This window comes from Cryptotermes secundus, unplaced genomic scaffold (assembly GCF_002891405.2).
Source record: "Cryptotermes secundus unplaced genomic scaffold, Csec_1.0 scaffold262, whole genome shotgun sequence".
Classification (NCBI taxonomy): Eukaryota; Metazoa; Arthropoda; class Insecta; order Blattodea; family Kalotermitidae; genus Cryptotermes; species Cryptotermes secundus.
Genome location: NW_019739214.1, coordinates 2,304,722 through 2,323,718, shown reverse-complemented (window position 1 = coordinate 2,323,718; position 18,997 = coordinate 2,304,722). Strand labels below are relative to the sequence as shown.

At 40.9% G+C, this 18,997-nt stretch overlaps 2 protein-coding genes across 2 annotated transcripts in view; both read left to right on the top strand.

Moving 5' to 3' along the window:
- Positions 1-685: 685 nt before the first annotated feature.
- Positions 686-9,847, top strand: LOC111871688 (alpha-tocopherol transfer protein-like). Its single transcript, XM_033754354.1, has 5 exons — positions 686-789; positions 4,767-4,947; positions 5,983-6,074; positions 9,266-9,381; positions 9,838-9,847. The coding sequence occupies exons 2-5, from the start codon at positions 4,827-4,829 to the stop codon at positions 9,845-9,847; spliced, it is 339 nt and encodes a 112-aa protein (XP_033610245.1). The 5' UTR covers positions 686-789; positions 4,767-4,826.
- Positions 9,848-10,448: 601 nt separating this feature from the next.
- Positions 10,449-18,997, top strand: part of LOC117282886 (clavesin-2-like) — a 12,439-nt gene continuing 3,890 nt past the window's right edge. The window contains exons 1-3 of the mRNA XM_033754355.1: positions 10,449-10,668; positions 12,377-12,484; positions 17,270-17,414. Of these exons, the coding sequence (XP_033610246.1) occupies positions 10,528-10,668; positions 12,377-12,484; positions 17,270-17,414 (394 nt within the window). The 5' untranslated portion in view covers positions 10,449-10,527. The remainder of the gene's footprint in view (positions 10,669-12,376; positions 12,485-17,269; positions 17,415-18,997) is intronic.

Below are 18,997 nucleotides of genomic sequence, written 5' to 3'. Positions count from 1 at the left end.
GATGAAGCTCCACGCGTTCTCAAACTCGGCCCCAAACGAAAATGTTTGTCAGATTTACAGACAGCTGTGTCATCGGAGAAAGGAGCTTCTGGTATCCACTGTAGGAGGGGTGGCTGGGTCCCACAAATGGCCTGGACGGGGTTCCAAACAGAGAACGAAGAGGATGCTGGGTCCCACAGCTGACCTGGACGGAGCTAAGAAGAGAGAAAGAGGAGGTGGCTGGGTCCCACAGCTGGCCTGGACGGAGTTGCAAAGAAAGAAATAGGTGGTGGCTGGGGGTTGACGGGGTTGCAAACTGAGAAGCAAGAGGATACTGGGTTGCACATCTGACCTGGACGGGGTTGCAAAGAGAGAAAGAAGGGGCGGCTGGTTCCCAGAGCTGACCTTGCCGGAGTACGTGCCCTTGTGGAAGCTGGCGTTACAGTAACCTATTTCAAGATGCTACATTGGAGTTCTCTTGAAACGACTTAGAAAAACCATGGTAACCTAACCAGAGCATAATGATTAGTAACCTGCTCACGATTATTCTCCCCGATAGAGAAATCTCCCGCGCGTCTTAAGAAAGGCATTCAACTAACCGAGTGACAAGCTGACCTCTACAGCTACGCAGTTCTCACTGATAAAAAGTGTATACAGGATATGTGTTTATGTAACGCAGTGTACTGTCTCAAGGCCACTGACCCGGAGAGTCAGGGTCTGCCCGCTCGCCGATATTGCGAAGTTACGGCAGTAACAGTGATGGCCTGTGATGGCTGGTTTGGAAGAGGAGGTACGTAACCGCTCTACGAAGTAAGTAAAATACGGATATCTGCAAAAGTTATTTGTTTATCTTCTGCAAAAATATTTTAACAGGTGAGTTCTTAATCACTTTACATATACAGTCTTGTAAATACAATATTTTCTTAGTTGTTTAGATCGTTATATGTTTTCATATACGTTTTGGCCACATGGGACCATCATTAGATATATATGACCGTATATGACGATTTGTATAAATTGCTATACTGTATTCAGCATTTCGTGACGCTCAAGACGTGCGAGTCTAAACGTTTGTTTCAATAAACCAAGTTTGATATCTAACCAATTTACCCACCCACCAACCAACCAACCAACCAACCAACGAATCAACTAACTAACTTTAAGGAGCTGAGCCCTTCTTTAGAAGCCACAAATTTTGCAGATATTCCAGAAATTCCCAGCAATCTCTGGAACCAGAAGGTTCATTACCGTGTTCACAGGAGCCCTCCACTGGTCCCCATCCTGAGCCAGATCCTTCCAGTCCAAACCACCCCATCCTATCTCCGTAAGATTAATTTTAATATTGTCCGCCTACCTACGTCTATGTCTCCCTAGTGCTCTATTTCCTTCTGTCTTTCCCGCCAATATCCTAGATGCATTTCTCTTCTCCCCGTTCGTGCTACATGCCCTGCCCATCTCATACTCCTTGATTTGATAATTTTAATTATATTTGTCGTATAGTACGAATTATAAAGCTTCTCATTATGCAGTGTAGTTGGATTGATATTAAAATAATTCAAACTTATTTAAATGTCATGTGTTGCGTGTCGTATATTTCTTTTTTGTTGTGGTAGGTCTTGTCTTTGCTACAATGTGTGTGCCTTCTGGTCGTTTCACTGGTTTCGTGCCCAGTGGTGGCTTAGTGTGTTTTGTGTTACTTGAGCAATTAATACCTAAACAGTTACCTCCATAGCACTGTAGGTAGTAGAAATATATGCATTTATCTTGATGTAATTTATACAAATGTTTTAACAGATTTCCTGTTACTTTATTTCAGTACAATTCATAAGCGAGTCAGGGCGGCTAACAAATTAGTCACAATAAGATGACATCGTGAATAGGTTACTCTTATTTAAACGTGTTTCTTTGACTTTATCAACAGACACAATTATGAAAATTATGCGTTTGTTTGTATCTTCTGGTGAAATATATACTCATATATTTGAACATGATAACACCAATTCTACTGTTAAAAGAATTCACGTCAAGAAGCTGGACAGAACACATTGGGATAGCTCGGTCAGTATAATAAATTAAAAAAGTTCACCCAGAAAACAGTTAATACATGATATAAAATACAATTCTGGTGTCTTAAACGTTTACTCCAAACGTATTTAGATAAGGTAAATATTTCAGGAAATACAAAGACAATTTTTCCAGAACGTGGAATGTTTGAAAGTTCATTACTTCTCCGACAGTAGAACTGAAACTGAAATAATGAAAATAAAGATAAATGGGACGTAGAACATCGCAAGGAAAACTGTTACAGAATAGGCCTTAATACATAATTCACTACCACGGGGTTTGGATTGGTAATCGGATTTATTGCACCCTTATACAACTCGTTACTACACTCCGCAGGTCATTGTAATATACAGTACGTCTTCTCAATCTGTTAGTGTTCATTAGCCGTTGCTTCGTAGCGGCTTTCAAACGCTCGCTTTCCCCTTCCTCTGGGTTTCTGAACTGTTCGCGTGCCTCAACTACCAGCTTCTTATAACAGCAACTCACAATCACTTAAACTCAGCGATCTCTCACTAACACACTAAACAGTCAGTCAGTCAGTCACATTGCGACTGACGGTCAGTCAGTCAGTCGGTCAGTAAGTCTTGGTGTCGAGCCCCATTTGGGGCTAATGACCAGATATTAATTATTATCGTTTGACAGTTACGGTCTTGTTTCTGTGGGGCGCCTTCTCTGACGAGAGGACGGGTCTGTCTAGCTAAGTGGCCCAGCTTGTAACATCTCGGCACGGACCGCACAGAAAACGCCGTTCCTCTGATGCTGTTTACGGCCGCTGCCTAGTAACGGTCGTTGTGTAATTGTTTATTTTAAGGTTTTTGCGTAGCAACGGGTCTGCATGCCACAACATTTTGTACAAATAAATGAAAATAAAACAGTTTAACAACAATAATATCATTGGCAGTTACACCATCAGCAAAATTTGGCCCAGACAGAATTAATTTAACTACAGATACAGATTCAGTATTTATTTATATAAATTTTATCGTTTTGAACCTTACTTAAATTTCGTTCTCCTCCAAACAGAAGAACGTCACACCAGAATTTCTGGAGCTGCAGCCATGAAACGTGCTGATGATTATCATTTCACAGGCGCATTACATAATTACGCAAAACATGAATCTGCAACTTTCTATAGCCAGTAGCAATATCCGTTTTGGAGATCTGTGTACTTTTATTTTTATACTACAAAATGTTATGGCCTTAGAAAACAGACTGATTAGACATTACATAATTAAATTCGACTGTGCAGGAGGTTCACATTTGAACTACCTCCAAAATTACAGAGGGCTTATGTTCAGATTTTGTCCTTTTCCTCTCTACTTCATGCTATAAATGAGAAGTTGTTCCAGTGTTTCATTAATTAATCACTACACCATGATGACCGATGGGGGAGTGGATGTATAGATCCACGTATTCTTGACCGTGGTATTAGTTGAAGCTGAGCGATCAGCTTCACGCCCCGGCCGCTTTACCTCCGGTTAAAGAACGTCTGCGATACCTAACGGAGAGGAGGCTGGATGGGCCCCAGAACTGGTCTGACGTCGTAGAGGAGAAAAATCTTGATACAACCGGGACTCGAACTCTGACTCCTCGGCTGTCCAGACCGTGGTCAGTCTCAACTTTATGATATACGTACTCAGTTCTTTTGGAACTTTGCAGTAATTGCATCGTCTCCAATGTGTTTCGTCCGTTTATCGGTGAGTTCTAGGCAAACAATACTATCAGTATATATACTGACATCAGTATAGTCGTGTCATGATAACAGAACACTAAAGTGACACAGTTGGAATATTGCGGGGTTATATCAGTTCGTATGTCTTTTATATGGAAATTATCTGAGGCTAAATAGAACAAAAGGAACGGTAATATTGAAGCAGCGGCGATTAACCGTATTTTAAGAAATATTAACCAATTTAACAAGCTAATTTCATGGAGCAGGGTCCATCTTCAGACGGGGTCAGTTGATTAGCTAGACAAGAAATGCCATGCCTTTCTTGAAGCACCAAAGTTTATTACTGCCTTGACAGCAGCCCGCAACTGACCACTTTCGCAGCCAAATCAGTGTATTTCCTATTTTTTAATATACATCTTAATATTGCCCTCCCATCGACGTGGGATGTAGTCGAATAAACAAAATTGAAAACGAACATATGAGAAGGTGCTCAATATGTATAATGCAGTTTGAAAAATATATTATCATTATTTTTTAGATAAATCGCTAACCCATACACCATGGCAGATTCTGATAGATATATGGAAACCATAAAAGGTTGACTTTGAACTGTGAACAGAGGCGAGCCTCATTGTGGAAGGTTGAATAAAACGATTACCAATATCATTCATTTAGCTGACACGAGTAATACATATTTATCTATTAGCAGTTAATGATAAAGCCGATCACAGTGGCCGCGCGGTCTAAAGCATGAACTGTTTTCGCCCTCTCAATCACTGGGATCGTGGGTTCGAATCCCACTTGAGGCATGTGTGTGTCTGTGCGTATATTCTGTATTTGTGCTGTCCTCTGTGCAGGTAGCGGGCTTGCGAAGGGGCTGATCCTCCGTCCAAGGAGTCCTACCGAATGTGTAAAAGATAAAGATAAAGCTAAAGACCCAATATAGGGCTGCAGAGTGATTGATAGATAGATAGATAGATAGTTAATGATACAAGATAACACAAGAATAACTTTATGCAAAGATAATATCCAAGCTGTCTTCCCTCGGTAGGTCTGCCTACGGTTCGGATGTTCTCAGAACGAGGCAGTAGTAGTAGTACGTACAGTGAATATGCCGAAGGTAGTCAAACTGAAGTCTTCATCTGAAGGTCATCCACATGACAAGCGGAATACAGAAGGTGATAAGGTCAAGCTTCATGAAGCTATAGGCAGTTTAAGAACTCTTGTTTCAGGTGAGACTAATGCTATATTATACATATACTGTCGTGAAATAACCACGTTTCTTTTTAAACCAGCTGGTCAAATTTTATATTCATATATTCTTGGTGAGGTTTAGTGAAACTAACGTTACCTTATTTACGAAATGTTATTAAATATTTTAAGGGTGAGTTGCCTGCCATTAAGTTGTTTGTTATCATTTACCATATACCGTCAATTGCAACACATTTGGATTGGCTGTTTATCCGACATCTTCCGACTACAACACATTTGGATTGGCTGTTTATCCGACGTGTTTCCAACACAACACATTTAGGCTGGCTATTTACCCATGTTTCGACTACAACACATTTGGATTGGCTGTTTATCCGACATCTTCCGACTACAACACATTTGGATTGGCTGTTTATCCGACGTGTTTCCAATGCAACACATTTAGGTTGGCTGTTTACCCATGTTTCGACTACAACACATTTGTATTGGCTGTTTATCGGACATCTTCCGACTACAACACATTTGGATTGGCTGTTTATCCGACATGTTTCCAATACAACACATTTAGGTTGGCTGTTTACCCATGTTTCGACTACAGCACATTTGGATTGGCTGTTTATCCGACGTGCTTCCAATACAACACATTTAGGTTGGCTGTTTACCCATGTTCCGACTACAACACATTTGGATTGGCTGTTTATCCGACATGTTTCGACTACCGCACATTTAATTTAAATGTATGGTAACTGACGGTGTATGACAAATGAGAATAAATACTATTAAATAGTGATTCAAAAGGAATCAGTATATTTTATATTGAGGTCTTCTTGGCGAATTTTAGTGAAAGTAGTAAAAGAATGAGTCATTGATTCACACGTTACTGTACAATTCTTTTTTATTGTATTCTGTACTCTTATATTAGTATTAGTTCTTACATATTCTTACCCCAGTGGACAGAACCGAATACATTGCAATTTTTTTTTTTTTTTTTATATCAATAAGTAAAATGCTGGGAAAGGTTTTACGCTGCTTACTAAAAGTGCCTCCATTAACAGGGGAGAAGAATCTGAAAGTGAGGATGGACGACAACTTCATGTTACGATACCTGAGGGCGAGCGATTTCAGTCCTACGGAAGCTTTCGAAAAGGTTTGAAAATAAATTATATTTCGAGGAAAGGATGGTGTTGGTCTGAAAGCCTGAAATAAAGAGGTAACATGGAAGGACAGTGTATGCGCGGGGGGATAAGATATAATTTGGGGAGGTTCTGGACTGGATTTATTTCAGTAAACGCCAGACATTTGTGAATAGGGTAATCAAATTTCAGATTCCATAAAAAGAGATATACTGATGCGCTATCAAGAGGGATTCAGCCACTGAGATTTACTGTCTCAGTTACATAGTTATGTCATACTACGTATATTAAAATAATATTGTTTTACGAGGATAGAAATTTAATTTAACTCACATTTCAAAAAACTCCTTCCGTTACCACGTTTACAACACACCAGTAGTAACATCCCGCCCCCTTAGTCTACTTTCCTTATTTTGAGAAGCAAATAAAAAAAAGGAGGATTATGCGATCACCTTGCTGTCTGTATGTCATCCTCTAATAACTTTAGTCGTAGGGAGCTTGAGAAACAAGAAACCTGTCATTTTCTTCCCTACTTCGAATAAGTGCGGTCCGTATGGGCAAGGTCCGATTCCAGGCAGGAGAAAGAGATTTTTCTCTAGTCAACAGCGTCCGACTAGGTCTGGGGCCCTCCCAGACTCCTAACCAGTGGGTACCGGGGTCTCTTTCCCTGTGAGTAAAGCGGCCGGGCCGTGAATCTGACAATCATCTTCTTCTAGGGCCGAAGTCAAGAATGGGAGAACCATACCTCCACTCGCCAACATGTCTTCATGGTGCGATGCTTAATTAATTAAGCATAGGGATAAATTTACTCGTTTACTTTTACTTCGAATATGTTGCAGCATATAAGCTGTCTGAAACACATATTCATGCTTTAAACTATACAGAATGTTGCATTTTCTATGGGGACGGCGATTCAATTATACACAGTGGGTACAGTAGTAAGGGGTTTCACACCACTCGCCACTCTCCCTGGGTCTCGGATTGACCGTAGCTTCCTTACATATAGGCTGCTTCCACTCCCTTATCGTATTCATGGCATAACAATTAATCACAGGAATAACTTAGCTGTGCCCAAGTATCAAATCATGAATGCGTGTAGGATCTGGAAGTAAACTTTCAAGCATAGCAGACCTTAGCAATGAGTTTAGAGAATGACCAGGTTCGATTCCCAACCACTTTACTTCCTAGGAAAGAATATCCGATATCCACTGGGTGGGCTCTAGGGCAGATCTGAACCTGGTGGCTAAGAAGAATCCCTGCTCATGCCAAGGCCTGTCCCTTAAAAAGATCAAACCATACAGCTAGAAAGTATGTGTGTCTGTGATTCGTGCGTGGGACATCATCACTGACAATTTTATTCTTCAGCTAAATTTTGTGTGTACCATAGTGTTAGGATCCCGCAAGCCCACCTGCAGTCAGTCATACTGTGGCTTTTTAACACACTACCGTTGTTTCATTTTGCACTCTTCCCAATTAACCAGACTCATCTGCATTCTGAAAAATATATAATTTTATTTACTTTTGCACCGGATTTAGGAGCCGGGATAGCGTGGTCGTTACAGTGACTGGCTACGAGCTGGTCGACCGAGGGGTCGAGGTTCGAGTTCCAGTAGGGTCAAGAATTTTCTCTTCCTCACCTCGTGCAGACCGGCTCTGGTGTCCACCCAACTTCCTACCCAATGTGTACAGGTGGATATTTCCCTAGGGTTAAAGCGGCCGGTGCGTGAAGCTGATCTCTCACCTCAAACTAGTGCCGAGGTCAAGAAAATGTGGATCTATACATCCACCCCCCATACGCCTTCATGGCATAGTGCTTAATTAGTTAAGCACAGGGACAAATTTACGAAAATAATTAATGAGGTCAAAGGAAAAATGTCTAATGGGAACACTTAGAAAAGTTAACAAGTTTATTGTATTTTAATGAACCATTTTAACAAATTCATAATTTTGTTACTGTGCTCAGTATCTTAATGAGAACCTTTGAAGCTTCCTGTAGTGTACAGGTAACGAATAGCATGTTTTAAGGTTTGTGAGGAGTAAGATGCACAAAATATAGGCCTCTGTAATCTCTGCGAGCCGGACACGGTAGCCGAGCGGTCTAAAGCATGCACTGTCTTCGATCACTCGGAAGCCGGGATCGTGGGTTCGAATCCCACTCAGGGCATGGATGTTTGTGTGCGTTTTTCTGTGTTTGTGTACAGGTAGAGGCCTTGCGACGAGCTGATCACTCGTCCAAGGAGTCCTACCGTATGTGTTAGATCTAGAAAAACCGAAGTGAACGGAGTTCATGGAGGTAGGCCTAGGCCCACTAGGGCTATAGTGCCAAGGAAAAAAAAATAATCTCTGCGAACCTAGGTTTCACTCAGTGCACTCCTATCCTACAAATGACTCACTGTAAACAGAGTCACGTCGGTTTAATCACTGCATATTTCCGTTTCTGTCTTATTCCCATTCCTCCCACTTGAGGCTGAAGTATCCGTGAAAGACTTCCTTTTACTTAGTTTCTTAACCTTAGATAGTAAGTAAGACTCTTTGGATGGGGGGGTCAGCCCGTCGCAAGGCAGAACAGCACAAACACAGAATAAACGCAGACAGACATCCATGCCTTGAGTGGGTTTCGAACTCACGATCCCAGCGTTCGAGCGAGCGTAGACATTTCATGTCTTAGACCGCGAGGCCAATCATTGCACGTATTGTGAAGAAAATACTACTGCCATACTGATGGTAGTATGACAGATCTGGTGGATACGAAATTCCGATAAACAAAATGTGGGCATAGGTGATGTTATTTTAAATTTCAATCAGTGTATTGGTAAGCACCCGCAGTCGAAACAGCTGTTTCTGCTTTCACAAATGATGTAATAACACTCGAAGTATTTTGTGAGGTATGTCCAATACTGTGGGAGAACCCACGTTACTTACATTGTCCAGAATTGAAACTGTATACTGTTTATGTATTCATAAGTAAATAAATAATTAAACATGTGTATTATAAGTAGAATAACTAAGCTCACGTCAAATGGAGTGGATTTCGAAGGATTAGAAAACGGTCACTGCCTCGCCGATTAATCCAAAATGGTGGAGAAAGCCAGTGCTCAGAAAGTTTGGGAATCCATTCCATTTTGAAACGGCTGATGACATGATAAAACTTCATCACATTTACTCTCTCTGAAAGCTTAAATCCTTAAGCAAATTTCTTTCGCAGATGGTCAAAGTCTACAAGTTTAAGACCATGCATGAGGAGTACTTCGGCAACAAATCGCCTTCGGAATACAAGGAAATTCTTTCACAGAATTTNAGTCCTAGCATCCTGGTCGCTAGGCAACGCAAGTCAACAGCGGTGACGTCACCAAGTAGTAACAGCGGTTACCTCCGCTAGCGTTACATAGCAACACAGCGCCATGCAAAGGGTGCCTATTACGTGGCTGTTTTCCCGTATTGTCCGATCGAGGCTACATACGGAGCAGCGAAGGCTATTCACGTTCAGTTCTAGTGTGGCTACCAGCGAGTTGTACTGAGTCAGTCAGTGAGTCCTGGAGCTACTGCCGAGTTAGCAAGCAACTAGTCAGTGGTATTCTGGCATTTGGAGTGTACTAATTGTGATACTGCAGATAGCAGTAATCGTAAATCTGTAATTTGGGTGATTGTAAGTGCGAATGTGAAATAAAATTCGCTATATAAAATACATCGTGAAGTTATTTGTCGCGATATAAGCCCGATACGCGACAGTATGTTTTAATTCAGTAGACATTACGTAATTAATGTGTCTTACTTTAGGAAAATTTAGATGTTTCATATGAGTTTTATTTCCCCAGGCCTAATGTATGCTCGGAACCTTTTACATTAGCAACACATTTTTTTGTATGCCTTATTTCGGTAGCCGAAAGATTATCTGGCAAATTTCCTTCCTTAAAATGGAAGCTCATAATTACAAGGACAATTTTTAAACATTAGATCCAACAGAAGATAAGAAATGATATTTTACAGTACGCTAAGAAATTATTGAAATACTTTCGATTATACAGTAATGTAGCTACTGACAGTAGCAATTTAGGTTCAGTAAAGAACCTCTGTAAGGCAACAGCGGGGTTGGGGGGGGGGATGAGGAAATCAGCAACACACAAGAGCAACTAAGTTTCTAGCACCAAAATATTGTGGCGTGTAGACTCGTTGCTAGGCAACGACCGCGAAACAAGTAACTATAAAGCAGGCATTGCTAAGTAATGGCTTCAAAAACAAGCATGTTTTCATGGCAAAAAGGTGGAGAGCCAGGAACTCTGACCAGTAGACCCTAGGTCCAAGTTCTTATGTACCTACACTGATTAGGGAAACGGCCAGATAAGTAGTTTACTCACTAATGACAATTGTGATGGCGGTGGTTATTACTGCTGTGAATATTTATTTTATGGAGCAGATAACATCGACACCGAGAAGATCACCCTCCTGCACTGTTCGAAAGTGAATGATATGTGGATGGAACTGGCGATGGACGAAGAAGAGACCCAGAAGAGCGGAATGGTGCTAATAGTGGATATGGGCGGTCTTCCAATGCGGATCTTTAAATTCCTAACCCCTAAAGCCACAATCAAATGCTCACTCAAGGAAGAGGTAAGAACCTGCTGTACATGTAACAGTCTCAATATGGATCGAGTCATTAATTCATTCTCTCACTCACTCACCCACCCGCCCACTCATTGAACTCTGTGCGCTGGTCACCAAATGGAACCTCACAAGTAATTCGACTTGTCATGAGGCAAGAAAGGTAAATAACATACTTTCTCCGAAATTTACATAATTGATCCTTTCCTCAGCTCCTTTCAATCTTTCTTTGTTTCTGTCCTTCTTCGTTATTTCTTCCTCACCTTACCTGTCTTCTTGCTTGCCTCCTAGCAACTGTCTAGGGCATTGGTTTACAGAGGCCGGCCCGCGGGCCAGCTTGTGCCCAACAAAAGCGTTGCACTAACACGTGACGAGGCATTAAGATTATAATGTAACAAATTATAGCTTCGCATTTATGTGTACGCTTACATTACAAATAGAATTTAATAGGTTGGATGATTCATATACTGTAAAGAAGAAAAAAATTGCATTGTATTTCTTCATGAATTTAAAATTTTTAACTAATGTTAATTATATGCCTATAATATGTTATACTCAAAGTAAAAATTGAAGGCAAAAATTTATGGTTTACTACATCAATAAATACTTATAATTCCTATAATTTACGTAGAAGACCTGTAGCTCATTCGGTATGGCTAGGGACCATAGGCTGGGTTTCCTTCTCGGGCAGGAGAAAGAAATTTGTCTTTCCTCCACAGCCTCAAGACCGGCACTATGGCCCACCTAACTTAATAATCAGAGGGCACAGGAGCTCTAACCCCAGTGGTAAAGCGACCGGGACGTGAAGGTGACCGCTACCTCCATCTAGAGCTGAGGTCCAGAATGGTCGAGCTATACCTCCACCCATCCATAGGCATTCATGATATGGTGCTTAATTGATTAGGCACAAGGACAACTTTACTTTTTACTCTTATACTTATGTAAACTGATGATATGATCCGCCAACCAATATAGTTTCCCTGTTCTAGTCAATGGCCATTTCTCTAATCAAGAACGGACCACAAAACGTGGCTTATGCGTTTTGTTAATCTCACGATATATCCTCTTTTGATAATCAGCCTCACAAGTAAGATGATTTTCACAAAGGTCAAGGAACAACTCACATATGAAAGATAATCAACATACTAATCCTTGTTTGAAGTCTAAGAGCATGTGACTTTCGTGCGCAGCGACAAAACTACACATACAGAACTTCATGATTTGTCAGATAACAAGTTTTTGTGCACTTGCCCTAGGCACAGAGTAACATTGTATGCAAAGAATTCCTGAAAAATAATGTTAAACTATATCTGGCCTAACAGTTTCTTTGAAATTAAATTAGTATAATAATATCAAAAGAAATTTCTAGACTATGAATTTATGTTTACAAATGCATCCTTGGGGGATCTTCGTGTGGTCAACATCTCCTATCTCCGGTAACACAATATGCCAAGAATTTTTGAAGACTGATGTTAAAAGTCAATGACCTGAATTTTTTTTGAAGTTAAATTAATATAAATATTATAAATCTTCTAGATACTATGAATTTGTATTTACAGGTTCATCCGTGGGCATAAGAGGTTAACAAAACTTCCCCCCAGTAACTTCGTATACCAAGAATGCATGAACAGTAATGTTAAAAATCACTAGGCCAATCACTTTCTTTGAAGTTAAATGAACGTAAGAATTATAAATATTCTTAAACTTCTGTTTACAGATGCGTCCATGGGCGAGCATGGATGTTCATCTGGTCAACACCTCCTCTCTCATCAACGTGCTGATGAGAATAGTATTTCCGTTCCTCAGTGCAAAAATGAAGCAGCATGTCAGTATAACATGTAACTATTGTATTTCATTATCTTAGCATGTAATAAAAGTCATCAATCAGCCGGTATACTTATTGCAGACATGAAACTTTCTGTCAAGGAAATCAAATGAAGACGAGGGAGGTTTGCTAATCTGGTACACGATTTTAATTGTTCTGAAGAGGAAAAACTCAAGTGGGAGATGAAAGAATAGTTTGGAGGATAATACGAGGATTGGAACTTTAATAGTGGCAACTATTTATTTACAACTGATACAAAACAGATGCATGTTTCGAAGTTTTACTGTCCTTCAATGTAGTCACCAGCATTGTGTACAACCCTTTGCCAGCGATGTGGAAGTCGTAGGATACCTTTAGCAGCGCCTGTTGTGTTGATAGTTCGCATGGAGCGGTCTACTGCCTGAAGAATCTCTGGAACAGTTCTGAAGCGAATGCCACGAAGTGGTTCCTTCATCTTAGGAATCGAGTCGAAGTCACAAGGGCTTAAGTCCGGGGAGTATGTTGGATGGTGCAACACTTCCCAGCCCCATCGATCGAACAAATCAGCCACAGCTTGCGCTGCATGCGGCCGAACGTTGTCCAGCAAAATGATGGGTGGGTTCTGCAGAAAGTGTTGCCACTTCTTTCTCAAAGCTGGTCGCAGATTGTGTTCCGAAGAATGAACAGTAATACTGCACATTGACGGTCTGCTGTCGGGTAACGGTATGCGTTAGGATAACACCATCACAGTCGTACACGAGAATCATCATAATTTTCACATTGCTGGGGTTCTGACGAACTTTTGATTTTCATGGTGACCCGTAATGACACCATTCGTTCGATTGGCGTTTCGTTTGTGGCTTGTACGATTTGGCCCATGTCTCGTCCAGCGTAATGATACGGCGGAAGAAAGCCTCTCCTTCGCGCTCATAGCGCTCCAAGTGGTTACGAGCAGCGTCGTATCGTCGCTATTTGTGCATTTCCGTCAAATCATGCGGAACCCATCATGATGCGATGTTTCTCATGTCCAGGCGTTCCTTCAGAATGTGAAGCACAGTCGTATGCGCTAACCCTGTCTCTCGGGCCAGCTCACGAATCGTATGGCGTCGATCACTCTCCAGTAACGCGGAAAGAGCATACACTTCTTCTTCACTGACACTAGAACGACCTGACCAACGCATGTCTGCCACATTTTGGCGTCCCTCGTTGAAGGCTTTTACCCACCTTGCCATTGTTCTGTAAGGCAGATTCCCTGCAAGCCTCTTAAAGATCTTGATGACACTGTTGTGCTGTACGGCCTCTGGCACATTCAGTCTTTATCCAACTCCATTGTTCCTGTTTCGAAAACATCGTGACAACACTACATTAGACCGCCAGCTAACACGAGGCTCTGTTCTTCTCGTCACTGCGCATGCGCGTGATGTGGGAAGGGAGGTATGTAACTAACGTGTGGTATAATCGACATTATTTTGTCCCGTTGCATGGCATCTCTACAGCAGTGTTGCCACTTTTGAAGTTCCAACCCTCGTATTTAAGTATTTAAGTATTTAAGGGTAAAGTAACGTTGTCTCTGTGCTTAACTAATTAACCACTACGCCATGAAGGCGCATATGGGAAGGTACGTATTCTTGAACTCGGAATTAGTTGAAGAGGGTGATCAGCTTCACGCTTCAGCTGCCTTAGTCGCGGCGAAAGAGCCATCTGTACCCTTTCGATACGTATCTGGGGAGACCCGGGTTCGATCCTAGGTCAACACGTGGGATTTGTGGTGGAGAAAGTTGCACTGGGACAGGTTTCCTCCAAGTTCTTCGGCTTCCCTTGCCAATTCTCATTCCATCAAATGCTCTTACTCATGTATCGTGTGGGGGTGGTACAATAGGCCAATTAGTGGCTGACGTACCAAGTGGACTCAGCTTCACCCCATCCCACAAAACTAAAAAAAAAGAATCATTAATAAACACTGTGTGGCAATGACGACTGGATTCAAGTGACATAGTATCGTGAATAGTGATGAGGTCTCATGAACACAATAATAATGCTTCAAATGTCATAAAAGCCATGCATTTCTTATCTAGTCGAATGCTTCATAGACGTATTTAAGCACAATAATTGCAAATGCGAGCAGACCTGCAAACATTCGAGATACATGCCGCCGGACAGGAAGTGGAACCTGAAAGCAAGAATAAAAGTTCCCCGTAATGAAAATCGAACGTAGGGCGTCCGGCTCGTACCCATTTGCTTAACTGTCTGATAGATGGGGAAAGGGGTTCACTCTGCATACTTATTGGCATTAAAGACATTTAAGGAAATTGTAATTCATTCTCTCGTATAATTACGAAAACTTTCTTTGTATGTGGTATGCGAAAATATCGCTCATTTCTTCTATATATCCAGCGGACATTTCATATTCAAACGCGATAATTATGTCCTGTAAACCAGATAAAATTGAACAGACCCACTGTCGTATTTATAGTAAGCCAATGTTTCTAAACGTAATCACCGCCGGAATTCAGACATTTTATCGGAGAATAAGTTTTTGTTTGTCTATGTCAAAGAAATCTTCCGTCTGTGATCTCAGCCACGTTTTGACAACTTCCATCAAGTACCCATTATTGCTGAAGCGCTGTGCTCCCAGCCAGTTCTTCAGATAGGTGAACAGGTGGCAGTCACTGGGAGCGAGATCAGGACAGCAAGAGAGGTGGTCAAACAACTCCCAGCTGAAATGCTCCAGCAGTGCTCAAGTACAAACAGTTGCATATGGACGCGCATTGTCAGGGAGGAGTACCACATTGGGTGTCAGCATTCCACGCCTTTTATTCTGAATGACCCTGGGCGGTTTATTTTAGTGTTTTGCATGCAGTACACTTTTGACGTTATTGTGGTCCCTTGTTGCATGAATTCCTTGTCAGCACTTTATCGTGCCATCAGCTATCTGGCAGGAAGACGACGTTTGTTTAAACTTTTCGGCTTGTGTGGTGACTGTGTATGCATCCACTGCTTTGACTACTCTTAGGTTTCATCACTTGTTACTTTTGTGATGTGACTGAGGAATGTATTGCCATCTTTCTGGCATTGCTCTAGGAAGTCAAAGCCGAAGCCATTCTCTGCATTTGGTGCGTATCCGTGAGCATTTTCAGAATGCATCTTGCGCAGAACTTGTGATAGCCCGTCCTAATTGTGATAATCTCGTGGAGGAGAACAGTGTTTGAAATTTGTGGAAATTCACACGAAACTTCTGAAATTGTGAAACTCTCTTTCATAAATATTTTGGTCGGCACTTCGAACAAGATCATCACTCATTACAGACTGCCAGCCGACCACTCACTCTTCATCGTGAACATCTGTTCGCCAATCTTTGAATATTCCTCACCACTGCCCTACAGTTACCTCACTCGCTACATTTTGGCCGTAAAGAGCACATATTTCACGGTGAGTTTTCGCAGCAATCATATTTGTAGCGTGAAGAAAGCGAATAACAGCGCGAATTTCGCATCTGGCGGGATTATAAATCGCAGAACACATCATAACTCACTCTGCAGAGACAAGAACAAACACTAGTCGACCAATGTTATATGATGGTTTATAAGGCAATGTGACGTTACCTCCCATGCGNTTCAGAGATCAACGTCATAATTGTAAGTAAAACTCTCCTCTGCTGTAATTATTGCGCTTATCGAATTAAATTTATAACCCTCTGAATGCGATAACCCTATATTTATTTTCAGATTAAATCGTCTACATCGATAATGAAGTTGCTCGACAAAATTACGTAACATGAACTCTGAATACGAATATGTTCAGACAAATATTTGTGCCGGGATATGTATCTTATATACCATAACTTCATATTGAAAACAGTTTATGCAATGCATGGATTGGATGCGACCAGCCCAACTTGTTTTTGTGTATTTTTGGACTTTTACATAAAATATTTTAACAGAAATCAGTTTATGTGTTTTAACAATAATCTAAGAGTATTTGTCTTTTCACTTGATGACTGCACCCGGTCGAAACACGTAGTGAGGAGAAATAATTTAACTGTAAATTCTTATTTGTATATGCTTGTGAGGCGGTTAGTATAATGTATGCACAAGAAAGATGCAACCTTACAAAAGAAAAAGAGATCCCTTTTTACCTGGTAAATTGTGACCATGTTAGAACCTAATGTAATGCACCTAGAATACATTGCAGAAACGAAAGTCAGTGTGCAGAAGACTCTAAGCAGGTTACTTAATTATTTACCACTGCCTAAGTTGGTATGATAATTTTAAAACAATAAATGCCTTTGATATATTGGGTTTTTGGACTTTATCCATCGTCCTGGTTTTTAAGATAACTAATAAAAACACGACGTTTCGGAAACTGGATCTGTTTCCGTCCTCAGGCGAAGGAAAACACCTATTCTGTTGTGTCCGTTAGAAAGAGCTAGTCTCAATCACTGGACCAGTGACAGTGGACAGAATAGGTGTTTTCCTTCACCTGAGGACGGAAACAGATCCAGTTTCCGAAACGTCGTGTTTTTATTAGTTATCTTAAAAACCAGGACGATGGATAAAGTCCAAAAACCCAATATATCAGTGTGTTATACACCATCGTCAGAATCCTATAGTAACTAATAAATGTCTTAAATATAAATATATACGCCAAATATATTCCCTCTTTACATCTGTAACTATTTAAAAAATTTAATTTGCTTAAATTTATTTTGATTATTGTTTCATGTGCTTTACAGAATACATCAGTGATCGATCCTCTGACAAACTGAAGCACAGATAGTACAAATGAAAACGTATTTCACGCTTACAGATCCATTTTCACGGACAAGATTGGGCATCGCTTCACAAGTTCATCCCGCCTGAAGTCTTACCAGAGGAGTATGGTGGTTATAAACTTCAAGTGGACTTTGAAAAAAATCGTCAATATGTATATGATAACGAAGAGAAGCTAATGGGTAAGGCGAACTCCAAACTCAATATAATTTTATGGTCTTTAGTCTATATAGCAGTCATGCTACATGGGACTACCGGGATCATTCGGTAAAATCGAACAATTTCAGTTAACATTACATTGCATTGTTACTAATAAGCAAGTAACAGAATTAATTAGAATAAGACTCATAGCTTTTGAGGACAAACTTTGTTGTTATCTATGGATTGTCCTCGTAAGAATTCTCATATTAGTGCCGTTTGACTGTAGTATTTCTTGATGGTAAATTATAGACAAGAGTTTTAAAAGTATCACAAGTTTATTAGCTGTATGAAGAAAATTTCATAGTACGTAATTTTGTCACATGTTGGAGTGACTGTATACAGGATTTGGATCGGAGATTGGACATTGTGACGTGCCGCCTAAAAGCCGGAACATCGAAATCTAAGCAAACGTCTATTGCTAGCCAACGGCTAGGTAAACATTGTTCCTGCAATGAAGTCAGCTATTGCTAGTTAACGATTGGTCATACACGTTCCGAGTGTACGCTGTAAACAAATACATGGCTGCAGATATGGTAACCACGGTAATTACAGTGGTTTCCGACACAAAGCAATCTCAAAAAGAGCAGAACAGAACCGTTTGTGGCGGTGTCTGCTATCACGGCCAGCTAACAGTAATAACCAGGAATGAGCCGTGAGTTCAGAGCTCAGACGCAGAAGCCAGAAGAAGACGTCAGAGGAAGAAATCAGAAGTCAGAAGTCGGAAGTGAAGTCTTTATTTTATGTCGTGTAGTTACAGTAACCTTTAGAGCGTTATCACTGTTTGTAGGGACGAAGTGTTATAAGTTACAGTAAGATTGAAAGTGTCGTAATTAAATGTAGTACCGCCTGGTGAAGACCCAATAAATCTACTCACCGAGCCAAACCCGCGTCTAAAATCACTAATACATGTGGCAGTATATTGACCACTTTAACATATGACCCGTTACTACAATTAATTATAGCGCAATCGCTGATCTCAACACTTCATAAATTGCTACAGCACACACTAAGTCTTTTCAGTCTTCTGCGTCTTCACCGGTCCTTCCCTGGTAACGGCCTCTAAAAGTGGGGATTCTTCAACTGCACTGAATAAGCCTTTCTCATCGTAGACCCCCTCCTACTACCGAACACTATCTTCTAAACTTATCTCCGTTATAACATTTCGGCACGGACCGCGTAGAAAACACCCTTCATTTTTGTATTCCAGTCGTTTCTGAGGGAACGTGTTTGATTGCGAAGACGTTACTGATTATGGTTGAGTATACTTGCTTAATAAGAATCTGTTTCCTAGCACCGAAACTTTTTCGTTTTTTTCGAGGTCGTCACCCAGTAACAGGCCTACACGCTACAATGTTTAAAATACTCTGTATCATAAGCACAGTCATATGGAAAAGCATGAGCAGAGGGAATTGAGAAAGGAGAGTCTCAGAACAAAAACGTAACTCCTCCGCCAATGAAGATATTTCGGAATTGAGGAACACTTCGTCATTTGTGTATAAGAAGAGGGCGGGGAAGACGAAACTATCATCATCATCATCATCATCATCATCATCATCATCATCAT